A 12437-nucleotide genomic window follows, 5' to 3' on the forward strand; every position below is an offset into this window, starting at 1 on the left:
AGATGTGAAAAATCCATCGTGGCTCTTCACAGGACAAGAGGCTGTTGGGTTTTCTCTCCCTCCCTCCCTCCCTCTGTGAAATCCCGCTCCGGTTGTCTTGAGTTGGGCCCTGTAGCTTGATGTGGAAGGCAGCGCAGCAGGACTTGGGGTGTGTAGAAGTGAGCTGGCATCTGCCCGAGCGGCTGCCGTGCCCTGCCGTGTCACCAGTGCTGTGTTCTCTACCTACACAGTACAGTGATGACGACATGAACAGCGTGACGCAAGGCGACAGGCTGCGGTTTCTCAAGAGCAGGAGACAACCAAAGACCAAGGCCATCCCGCTCACGTGAGTCTGCTTCCTTCCCGGGCTTGATGCTGCTGTTCAGAGCGCATGCGTGTCCTCCCGAGCGAGCATTTTCCTCACGTGTTCCTCCGTGGAGCCGTGTGTCCACTGCCGCGTGGCAGTGTTTCCCTAGGAAGCGCTCAGCTCCCCTGGATTTGTTTATCCGTGTCCTCTGAGGAAACCCCTTGAGCCCCCAAATAATAACAGTGCTTTTCACCATGGTTGGTCAGCATGGACCGGGCATGTCACCCAGGGCAGTGACAGCAGGTGTAACACTGGCATAGCAGACTTGACCACAAGCTGCAAATTCATGATCACGTGGCAGGTTATTTGGGATACTTTCCCCCCTTAATATTTAAAAAAAAAAATTTTTTTTTAATTCATTGGAAAAGCAGACTGAAAGGGAGAGAACATGCCCACCCACTGAGTTGTTACCCCAAATGCTACCAGGGCAGACCAGCTTGGGAGCCAGGCACTTCATGCAGGCTGCCCGCGTGAGTGCCGGGGACCCATTTGCTGGAGTCCTCGCCGTCACATCTCAGGGTCCTTGGCAGGGAGCTGGAGGGATAGATGTTGATTCAGGTACTCTGATAAAGCCTGGACATCCTCAGTGGTGGAGAAACTGCTAAGCCAGGAGCCTGCCCCAGGGCATTTGCTTTGATGCCAGCAGATTGAGTCAGCCGTGACTGGATGGCCTGCTGTTGTGGGGTGGAAGTGGGGAGGTAGTCGTAATCGCAGGTGCTTCCTTGTTACATTCAGACCCAATGTCACGGCAAGTCCAAAATCAGAAAGTGCTTAGAGTCAGGGTACGTAGCCCCCGCGACCTAGGCCGTGCTGCAGGAGGTGCTCCCACGTGTGCCCCTGGACCGCTTCCTTCTAGAAGCCTCCCTTTTCACATAGGAGTCACATTTGCAGCTTGTTCAGAGGGCGGAGGGGTGAGGAAGACGGCTCATTTTGTTCAGTGAGCAGCGGGTGTCGCGGTAAGAGCCTGACAATAACATGCTTGATGACGACAGAGAGCAGGCCTCCCTGTTAGTGGGAAGTGGTTCGGCACAGGTTGTGTCCACACACTGTCAAGTCCAAAGTAGAAGTAACTTAAGACGTGTGTCCTTGCGGGTCTTAAGACACCCAACACGGAGAGTCAACGTCTTCAGCATAAAGGGCCATGAATGTGAATTTAGGGCCTTGTTATTGACTTCAGACACTTATAAATGGTGCCTTGCGTGTAATTTGTTCTGTGTGAGTACATCATGTAATAGAAAATTCTAACTCCAAATGCCATTTTGTTTTTAAATTCATTTAAGTCAAAGGTGGGGGGATCTATTTTTGGCCGAGTGCCTCTTGGATATTTATAACATCATTGGGGAGCCACATGCAATTATCAGCTGAAAAATGAGCCTGCTCTATAGCTTTACTGAAATGCAAGTCCCCCAGCCTGGGTGCTTTCGTTTTGAAGTACTGTGGCCTCCAGCTTATCATCCTGTGGGGGCTTGGAGGGTTCCACAAAAATTTTGGCTGGGAAATCGGGATTTTAAATCTCAGTTCAATTTAAGCTCAGTTTGTGACCTCCCCTGTATTCCGTTGCTGATTCACCTGTTATGATGGGCAAGTTATCTTGCTTTGAGATTGGTGACTTCGTTGCAGAAAAATACTCGGAGGAAGGAAAGCGAGAGGAACGCGAGCACCGGAAATACAAGAAGGAAGTTGTAATTCACAAAACGTCCCAACTGCTGCATTCGCTCTCCCCCTCTCTTGTGAAGTTTATTTATCAGAAAGGTGGAGTTACAGGGAGAAGGAAAGCTAGATCTTCCCTGTACTGGCTCACTCTGCGCACGGTCACGTTGGACAGGTCTGGGCCTTTCTGAAGGCGGGAGCATCATGGGAATGGCCCACATGGGTGATGGGCCCAGTCTTCCGCTGCATTCCGAGGCACATTAGCAAGAAGCTGGAGTGGAAGTACAGGAGGTGGGACTTGACTTGCCCATCTGGGCTGTGTGCGTTGCAGTTGGCAACATAACCTGTGAATGCCACAGTGCCTTTCCCCATTTCTCTTTCATAAAAGGTCAGTATTTGGGGACAGTTTTAAGTTGTTAGAAATGGTAAAACAGTCATTTTCTCAGTCTGATCCTGGCTCCTGTGAGGATAGCGTAGCATGTAGCACTGTGACACTGGAATGATTTCCAGGCCTTTCCAGCTAGTCTACTGTCTGCAGAAACTGATCTGGTAGGTTTTTAAGGTGCGCCTTGCTCATGTCTTTTTGCATGCTGATTGTTAAATAAAATGACTTAAAGAGAGTAGAATTAAACCTTATGGGGGAAGAAATACAATTGCCCTGGAAAATCCCTTAAAGTTTCCCCAAGACGGATGTCTGAGTCAGCGATTAGAAATAATTATAGTGCCATGAGCCTTACTAGAGAAATAAGATCCAGGCACCTGGATTTTCTGAACGCGACTGTGTGTGTGTGAGTTGCTGGATGGGGTTGGGTTTTACACTGGGTCCGGCCTTTAGCTTAATCCTTGTCTGCTGTGGAGGAGTGCAGCGATGGTGAGGGTGCCCAGACAGACAGCCAGGTCAGCCAGGGCGGTCATTTCCTGCTTGATGGGCCTGTGACCATCTGGAAGGGCAGTGGGCACAAGGAGGTGCCACTCTTCCTCTTCGGAGCAGCACCCAAGTCAGGGTGATAAGAATGCCAAGAGGCAAGGGAGATGCCCGGAGCCCCGAGGTAAAACGGGGCTCACTTGTGCGGCGTATGTGAGTCTTGGTGTGGTCCAGGCGTTGCCGTATCCCTGCACTGAAGTGGGAACAGCTCTGCTCTGCTGGGCCGTGTTCACCTGCAGCTCCGATTCCCGCAGCCTTGCTCGTTAGCCTCCGGTACCCTGGTTGGTTGGGTTTTGTTTTGTGCTTCCTTAGTTGTTTGAATTCTGCCACCTTTTCCTCCGTGGTTTGTTTGAGTTTGCTTTGTATGCCTGCCTTGTGTTCTCTGAAGAATTGGACTCACTGCGAGCTGATATCGGAATCGTCGGGTTAAGCGAAGAAGGGGCAGTGTCCACCTAGATAGAGGTGGAACTCGGCCTCTCGGTCCCGAGAATGAACGCTGTGTACCCCCTCCTCACTTCCTGCCCCCTGCGCCCCTCACCCCAGCTGCCCCAGGCCTTGGAGGGCTGGGATGCTCCCCTGCCGCTTGTTGGGGTTTTGTATGTGGTGCCGATTTTGGCTTCCCGATTTGAACGTGTCTTTTCCCCTTCACCCCTTTCCAGATGCCCCCTAGCGGTGCTGACTTCTGCACTGTGTAGTGTTGTCATCTGGTGGATTGTGTGTGACCGCATTCTTCCCATCCTGCTGTTGTGTCTCGATGGTTTCAGAGCACAGTAGCCATCCCGAGTTCTGATGAGAGCTGTGTGGCAGCGAGCTGCTGTGTAAGTGTCCCGTCCCCTTCCCCTGCCGGTGCTCCCTCCCGGTGCTCCCTCCCGGTGCTCCTTGCACTGCATGTTCTCACCACTCTCGGCTCTCTTAGCTTTCTTGATTCTTTCCGAAGAACGGGATGGTGGTGGGGAGGGGAGACCTCACCATGCCTTTTGCAGAAGGGAAGGTGGTTTTCATCTGCGCTTGCTGTGAGCAGTCTGTGTTAAGTAAGGATGCTGCAGGAACCTCTCTGCCAAGTCTCCCCTTCGTGGAACGTGTCCTCCCCCGCTCCCCTCTGGGTGACACAGGCTTCAAAGCCTTCTGTCCAGTGAGGGGAAGGGGAAGGACGAGGCGTGCGCTCTTCACACCTGCGCCTGGGCTTGGCCCGCCCTCTGCTTCTGCTTTGCCGCTTGCCCTGAAGGAAGCAGGTCTTTCTTAGGTCGATGCGGACCAGCGCCGTTGGTGCGAGCTTTCACTGCGGAATGACCACTTTGACCGTGAAGAGGCATTAACTTGTTTGTAGAAAGTTTCTTCTCTTGCCCCTACTTGGCTTGTAGAAGTCACTCATTTCCAGGATCTCTTCCAAAGACAAAATTCTGTCGCGGTAACTTTGGCATTTTGTGGCTCTGCCGAGTGTTTTTCTAGGATGGAGAAAGATTTTTAAGTCGGGCAGATTCCATTCTTCAAAATTCAAGATACCTCTTCAATATGTTCTCCCTTTAGTCATTTTCTTGACTAAATCTGCAATACAGGCCTGTCGCTGCCTAGTCACAAGTGCTGTATTTCTGATGTAGTTTTGTCTTTGAGGTGGTTTTTCCTCTCTCTCGGTAAGACTCTGTTCTCACAAATTCTGCCTGAGGCACACTGCGTTCGTTTGTTCTTCTGACAGCGTTCCAAGTGGCGAAGATGTTCCCAGTGCGGAGAGTTCTGAATGGGTGAAAATGCACTGTGTGCTTCTGGTATCACTCCCAGTGTAAGCTTAAACATGCTCTCTCAGGCTAGTTTTCTTTTCTGTAATTCTCTAAAATGTGGGATCAAAAAGCTTGTGTCAGGTGCCATGATGTCAGCAGGTGCAATCTTTGGAGTTCCCCCTACCACATTACTTTGTTTCAAACAGGACTTACTGGGTTTTTTTTTCTTTGTAAAGATTTGTTTATTTTTATTGGAAAGTCAGAAATACAGAGAGGAGAGATAGAGAGGAAATCTTCCATCCTATGATTCACCCCCTAAGTGGCCACAAGGGCCTGAGCTGAGCTGATCTGGAGCCAGGAGTCAGAAGCTTCTTTCCACATGGATGCAGGGTCTCCCATGTGAGTGCAGGGTCCCAAAGCTTTGGGCCATCCTCGACTGATTTCCCAGGCCACAAGCAGGGAGCTGGATGGGAAGTGGAGCAGCTGGGACATGAACCAGCATCCACATGGGATCCTAGTGCATGCAAGGTGAGGACTTTAGCCACTAGGGTACCGTGCCGGGCTCCCAGCCTTACTGCTTAAGGTGGATGTTTTGGCTTACTGTTGTTGCTCACAGCTGCTGGCAGGCGAGGAAGCACTGTCTGAGGAGTTGCCAGCCCTTTTCTGGCATGCCTGGAATGTTCCACCATGACAGCCCTTTGGCCTTCTTGGTGAGGTGCCCAGGCCCATCGTTTGGAGAGCTGTTCCCTAACACTGGGGACAATATAAACAGTGCAGAATTGGCCCTGGTGACTTCCCTACTGAGCAGCAGGCATTTTGAGGTGGTGGGTCCCTAAAGACACCACAGAGAGGAGTGTGCGCCCTCGGTCTCCGCGAGAGAGGTGTTGGGCTGAAGACTGTTTTCAGGAAAGACCCGAAGGAGGGCCTCACAGGTGCCGACTGTCACTCAGCAGAGTGCGAAGCGGTGAACACGTCCCCCTAAGGGCAGCTGTGTCCATCTCATCGGGCTGTCCCTGGTCATTTCTGGGTGCACTGGCTTTGATGATACAATCCCCATGTGGGATGGCTGCCTATCCTTAGCGCAAGATCTAGAACCTTCCCTGGTGTGATCAGTGCACTCTGAGTTTCTGTCGTTCTCTCAGGCTCAAAGTTCCAGCGTTATCTGTCATTAGAGATTAAAATTATTTCATGTTAATTTGTGCTAATTTTTAGAAGAAAAAATCGTTTTTAAAAGATGCTTCCTACCAACCTAAGAATGACTGCTTGATATAGTGATAATTCCTTTTCTTGAAAAGCATTTAAATGGGCCCAGCATGGTAACCTAGCAGCTGAAGTCCTTATCTTGTGTGCACCAGGATCCCATATGGGTGCTGGCAGCCCTGCTTTCCATCCAGCTCCCTGCCTGTGGCCTGGGAAAGCAGTCCGAAGCCTTGGGATCCTTAACCTTTGTGGGAAACCTGGAAGAGGCTCCTGGCTCCGGATCAGCTCAGCTCTGGCCATTGCAGCCACTTGGGGAGTGAATCATCGGACAGAAGATCTTCCTCTCTGTTTCTCCTGCTCTCTTTATATCTGCAATAAAAATAAAACTTTTTTTTTTTTAAGAAAAATATTTAAATATTCCAGTACTACTGAAGTTGACAAGCTTAGAGCTAGGAGTCACCACATGGGCGATGGACTGTCTCTTGTGTTTTCCTTGTGTGAGTGATTTAAAAGGCAGGGTTATACAGAGCCATTGGTTCACTCCCCGAATGTTTGCAATGGCCAAGACTGGCCCAGGCTGAAGTCTGGAGCCAGCAACTTCTGTTCCCAAGTCGGTACAGAGGCCCAAGCACTTGGGCCATCATCCCTGTTTTCCCAGGTGCACTAGCAGGGAGCTGGAATGGAGGTAGAGCAGCTGAGAGTTGACCTGGTGCCCTTGTAGATGCTGGTCCTACAGGCCACGGCTTCACTTCCTAACATCACAGTACCAGCCTATTATGTAACTGATTGTACAGCGTGGTGCTTGCCTGTGCCTGTCAGCCATCAGTGGCCTCAGATTCTTTGAAAAGTAGGGGCAGCATTTCAAAGGGAGCCCCTAGGTGAAGGAGTGGGTGAGAGGACTGCCACCAGGCACAGGGCCTTGGGTTTCCGAAGAAGCTGGAATTACACCAGGCATTCGCATTGGGCAGAGGGCCACATTCAGATCCCAGCCAGAGATGAATCACTAGCTTCCCCCTCACTCAGAACAAGCGACTCCAAGGAGTTAACCCGCCTCATCCATGGCCCCAGACCTTCTTCCATTGCCTTCCCAGGCACATTAGCAGGAAAGCACTGGATCGTAACTGGAGCACCCACATGGAGGCAGTGTCTGCGCGGGCATCCTTGGCACCACTCTCCTCCTCAGTGCATGTTAATGACTTGCGGTTGATTGTTAAGTAACACGTGGGTGATGCGGGCGGAAGGGGCAGGACTACTCGTTCAGTTGCAGTTTCTTTCTACTTTTGTGAACTACTCGTTGCTCTCACTTTTACGTTTAGTATGGCAGATAAAAGCTTTTAGAGAAAATCAAAGCTGATATTTGTAAATGTGTGCATGTAGTTGGGTTTTCCAGCTGTCATTTCTTCGAGAAAGTAATAGCAACTCAGACGTGTTTTTCTGATTCCCTAAGATAAGGAAAACCCGGAGAGCTGTGTTCTCTCTGGCTCTTCTCCATCCAGGGCTGTTCTGCGGAAGCTGCTCTCCTGGGCAGTCCGTCCTGACGGCCATGCCATTGGTATCGATCCATTCCTTAACATTGTTGAGCGTTTTCAGACAAGTTTAACCGGATTCTGTTGGTTTCACTTTCACTTTAATGGTACTAGGAAATCAGAAAGTAGATGTAATCTAGACGAAACTCTTGAGTATACTTAAAATTCCTGAAATGCTTATAAAATTAACACTGATTCATTGCCCAGAGAGCCGGCCCTGAAGGTGCATATGGAGTAGACCCTCGTGAGGTCAGGTTCACGTTCCGAAGGGTTTGGCGCTCCTCTGTGATGTGTGTGTGGTTGCTCACCACTGGCAAGCTGAGACTCTTCCGTTCCTCTGGGCCCCGAGCTCTGCTCGGCTGCTGGTTGTCTTTGTTGGGCACTGCCGCAAAGACCAGAGCACGCTGGGCGTGTCCCGGACCTCCCCAGGTGCTGAGTGTGAACATGTGTTTCGGAAGGCCGATGTGCGCCCGGGTGCGGACAAGCCCTGCTTCCCCCGGCTGCTGCGTGAACGTTGTTTCGGTGACTGTAATCCTGTTTTTTCCCCACTGTTTTCAGAGTAATTCTGCAGTCCAGTGTTCAGAGCCGTAAACCGTCTGAACCTGACGCTCCTGGCAATGCTGGCATTGCTCACAGAGCCACCAGGTCTGCTTCAAGGAGGAGCAGTTTGAAAAGGTGAGAAAGGACCCCGCTCTTGGCACACGTTCCAGGAGTTGCTCTTTCCAGATGAATCTCGGGGATCCTGCGTCTGGCAGGGGGACGTGTGGCTCGGAGGCAGCAAAGCCCCTGGGACCCGAACTTCATTCAGATGTATTTTGGCCGTGTCCAGCGTTGTCGGAGAAAGCGTGCAGCGTGTGCTGCTCCGTTCAGTTTTCTGCAGGGCATGGCGTGGGACAGCCGGAGTGTGCTGTTGCTTGGAGGTTTCCCTTAAGGAGCCCCCCAGCTCTGGGGGAGGCATGCTAGCTGGGGTGCTTGAGGGCCTTCTTGGCCTGCTGGCTCCCAGCTCACACCAGAAGGCAGCAGTGACCAGGGCCTGCCTGCCTGCGTGCTATTCACGAGCCAAGGTGGACGTTTTCTTTCAAGGCACCCCAAAGAAAGGTCCCTCTGGAGGAAAGAGGGAGTTTGCAGTGGAAGGAGGAGCCCCCCTTTTAGGATTTGTGGGTCTCTGCCCTGTGTCTGCACAGTGGGCCAGCTGATCTGTCCTAACACGTGGCCTGACGAGGGTCACAGCCGGATGTGGGATGTGTTCCCAGTTCTCCCGGCTTCTTCGTCATTTCCTGCCGAGTGTCCTGGTTGCCTTGGACCGGATGCCCCATGGGCAGGCTGGAGTTGGTTCTCAGCAGAGGTGGTCACCATCTGACCACAGCCACCCTGGACACACGTGCCCTGTGGGCGTCAGGCAGTGGTCGGCCCCAGCCTCTGCCCTCCCTGCTCGTTCTTTGTTGTACTTTCCCACGCGTTGACACGTGCGTGAGCAGGAGACCCTCATAACTTGAGGATTTCCAGTTTCTGTCAGGAGCGGATCGTACACACATACTCTCTTGACTCTTAAACACTCCTCTTGAGGATATCTGCGGAAATACTGACAAAAGATCACAGGTTCCTGGCAGTTCTGGCTGGTAGGAATGTTTGGGGAACAGCATTCCTCTAGATTGTTTTCTCCTTTTCTGCTTTTTCTATAATGAGAGAAATGGGATTAAAAAAAAAAAAATGCTAAAATTGCAGATGCCGAGCGTGCTGTTGCGAGAGTGTGTTTGCCAGGCCCCGAGGGAAGGTGCTCCCCCCAGGGCTGCGGGCTCGGCCTTCCTCTGCAGCCTCGGGTCTGGCACGTGTCCTTGCACTTTTTGCATTTTGGGCTCTTGCTGTCAGGTTAGAGGGAGGTAGAGAGTTCACTACCTTGGATCTGGCTTGTCGTGGAGGATGTGGCCCCCCCACCCCCTGTGAGCCTTGGCACGTGAGTTTATGAGCTTCCTGAGGTCCCTGGAGAGGTCTAGATCAGGTTGCCAGTTGCACCTGGCAGAGTTGGAGAAGATACCGAAAGCCTTTGAGAAGGCTGCTTTCAGTGCCGCGTCGGACCCCGAGAGAAGGCTTGGCAGAACGCGAGGCGACTGAGCCACCTTGCTGTTGGACCTCTTCCGGAACTCTGGGCTGTGGTTTTTTGCTCCCCACCCACAGATGGTGACAGGAAGGCGAGTGATGCTCAGTTGCCCCCACGTGCCTGGAGGAACCCACAGGAGTCAGGTGCCGCCCAGAGCACTGCTCTTCGAGCCTGCTGGGTGTGCCTCGTCATGCTTGCTTGAGAGCGACCAGGGAGTTCCCTTGTTGCTGCGGAATCCTTGGAGCAGCTGTGAAACGCTGAGTAATTGTAACATACTTGCTCGGCCTCTTTGCTTTGAACAGCAGCGCTAAAGGGAAAGCAGACCCAAACCACACACCTTGCAGGCCCCCAGGACACCAAGGTAGCCCACCGCTGGGTTTGGGGGGACCCTGTCTGTTGCAGGTTCATCTGTTGTCTGTTTCCATCGTTGCTGTCCCTAGGAACTTGGCCCTTGACCTTTCCCCTGTACGTTGTGATGGTCTGCTACGAGGCCCTTCGCCTCTGGAGAACGTTGGCATCAACACGAAAGACTCTCCTCGGGGCAGAGGAGCTGAAGAAATAAACAAGCCCTGGCATTCAAAAACTTCATGGAAAATGGGATGCCAGCACCATCTCCCGGGATTTAGGCCCAAAGGAAAATCTTGTTTCGTTTTCCCTGGAATTTTGGCAGTGCCCACTTGGGGGGGGTGTTGGAGGAGGGAGTCCTCATGTTTTCTCATGTCAGGGTGGGCACTCTAGTGGTCGCTCCGTGTACCCCGCCGGCCTTGTGAGCTGAGCTGCTGGGGTGACTGACCTGGGACTGGGATGAGGTGCTGTGCCTGCTCTGCCCTCTGCATCCTCTTTCAGGATTCTCTTTGAAACGTCAGCGCATCCAGGGAGCAGCCAGCTGCGTCCATGCTGTCTTCGCACATGTGGAGGGATGCGTTTCTTTGGGGGGCAGGCTTTTTTTTCGTAACTTCCTCTGTTTTTCTAAGGAAGTGACTTCACATTTCTGAGTCATATCTCCCTGGCAGCCGCCAAAAGCCAGGCATCATGTCCACGGCGTGGGCCCATCCTGGTCCAGTTCCCCCACCATGGGGGGGGTCCTGCTCAGGGTCTCCCCTTGACCTCCGACCCCAGCTGCCTCGACTCTTGGGCTGAGCCAGTCTTTACGACTCTCCCCACGTCACGTGTGCTGGCTACACAGGTAGTTCGAGTCCAGCTCACAGCGCCTGCCCCATGGACCTTCATCTTGTTTCTTTCTGCCTGCCAATTGCAAAAGCACATCAGCGTAGGAGTCCCAGAATGTTCTCTTCTCTGAATAGACCTTTTATACACGCTGGTTCTTGCTGATCTTTTGAAAACTTAATGTCCCTTTGAAATTCCAGCTGTTTGCCTCCAGCTCGCTGACTTGGCCTCCCTCGGGGCTGGTGGAGGGGGCGGGAGTTCTGAGGCCACCTTCCCGAGGGCCTCTCCCATCACCCCTTTGCTTCTGGAAGTGTAACATCCTATAGCAGGGTGGGAGGGAGGCCTGGAGACATGAACACGACAGGCTCCTCGGGTGTCCCCGTGGGTGTCCCGCTTGGGCCGGGACCCTGCAGACGGGCCCGCTCAGCGGAGCAGGAAAGCGTTCTTTCTGAGCGGCTTCTAGCTTCTGGACTCGCCCAGTGACATGCTTGTCTATCTTCTTCTTTCCGCTCTTCCCACAGCCTGGTTCCGCAGAGGGACAGAAGGAAAAGGAGTGCTTTGCGACAAGTGCCCGTGGCGGCATGCTGGTACCTCACTGTCCTGCTGCCCGTGCCCTCCTGTCCATCCATTTCCCTGTCCTTTTCCTTGTTTTGTTTGTTTGATTGATTGATTGGCTTTGCAGACCTGAGCCCTTTTTCTGCGCTGCCTTTCCTTCCCATGTGCCTTCACTGTTGATGGCGGACATTGCTCTGTCTCCTACGACGTGTTTGTCCTGGTTATACACGGTTGTAGGTTTTCTAAAAGCATGTTGGTATTTTTATTATGTTGCCTTCCCTGTCTCGGGTGATCGCCTCTGGAACATTCCAGAACCTTCATGGTAAAATTCTTTCTTTCCTTTTTTTTTTTCCCCCTGTCTCCTTCAGTCCCTCCATTTCAAGGACTAAAACAGTCTTGCGCTAAAGTAAGGACGGCTCTGGGAACAGCAAACCGTGACCAGACTTGGCACAGCTCCTCCGTGATGAACAAAACAGTTCCAACAGCCTTAGGCGCTTTCCACCTAAGAAGTTGGTCTCAGTGAAGACAGCGGCCGCTGGAGCTGGAGTTGAACTCGTGACTTGCTGAGCTGGGGTGGTGAGCGGGTGCCTTGAAGAAGCGCCCAGCTCTGTAGCCTCAGCTCACGTGGAACTGCAGAAAAGCTGTTGTGAATTCAGTCTCAGGTGTAAATACGTGGGCCCTCTGGGGTACAGAGCGTCCCCTGCAGCCGCCCACCCGTGCAGTGTGCGTGCGTGCGTGCGTGTGTGTGTGTGTGTGTCTTGCGATGGCAATCAGGCTGGACGCCGGCCTGGGGGACACCGGAGGCCCCTGGCGATGCTTCTCGAATATGATGACACCTTCATGTTCGCGCATCTGTCACACTGTGGAGGCATTAACTCCGTGAGGTACCCCAAGCTGCTTGTCTTCCACCAAAGAGTGCTTTATTACCCCGCCTGTGGAAGCCAGCACGCGTGTCCCGGCGTCCAGGTCGGGCTCAGCTCCGGAGAGCCAGCGAGCGAGCTGGGGGGACAGCGGCGCCCAGCGGGGCCGCCTCACGCACTGTGCCTCTCCGCACTGGCCCTTGTGTTTCCCCCCCCGGAAACAGCGATCCCGGACAGTCGCGGCTTCAGACAGAACTGTTCCTGCCTTGCGGTTTCGTCGTTCTCTCTGACGCTGTGGAATGTTCGCCTTCCGTGAGCTGCCTGCAGCCGGCCGCACAGCCTTTGGTGGGAAGAGGACTCACTGTTGCCTTGGGTCAGGGAACCCCACCATGCAG

At 52.9% G+C, this 12437-nt stretch overlaps 1 protein-coding gene across 2 annotated transcripts in view; it reads left to right on the forward strand.

Moving 5' to 3' along the window:
• The window catches only part of CDC14B (cell division cycle 14B), a 64960-nt gene extending 53123 nt beyond the window's left edge, over window positions 1–11837 (forward strand). For both annotated transcript variants that reach the window (XM_004591808.3, XM_004591809.2), the window contains exons 12-14: window positions 231–325; window positions 7921–8037; window positions 11551–11837. In XM_004591808.3, the coding sequence (XP_004591865.2) occupies window positions 231–325; window positions 7921–8037; window positions 11551–11587 (249 nt within the window). In that variant the 3' untranslated portion in view covers window positions 11588–11837. The remainder of the gene's footprint in view (window positions 1–230; window positions 326–7920; window positions 8038–11550) is intronic.
• The last annotated feature ends 600 nt before the right edge of the window (window positions 11838–12437 follow it).

This window comes from Ochotona princeps, chromosome 31, assembly GCF_030435755.1.
Source record: "Ochotona princeps isolate mOchPri1 chromosome 31, mOchPri1.hap1, whole genome shotgun sequence".
NCBI classification, from domain to species: Eukaryota; Metazoa; Chordata; class Mammalia; order Lagomorpha; family Ochotonidae; genus Ochotona; species Ochotona princeps.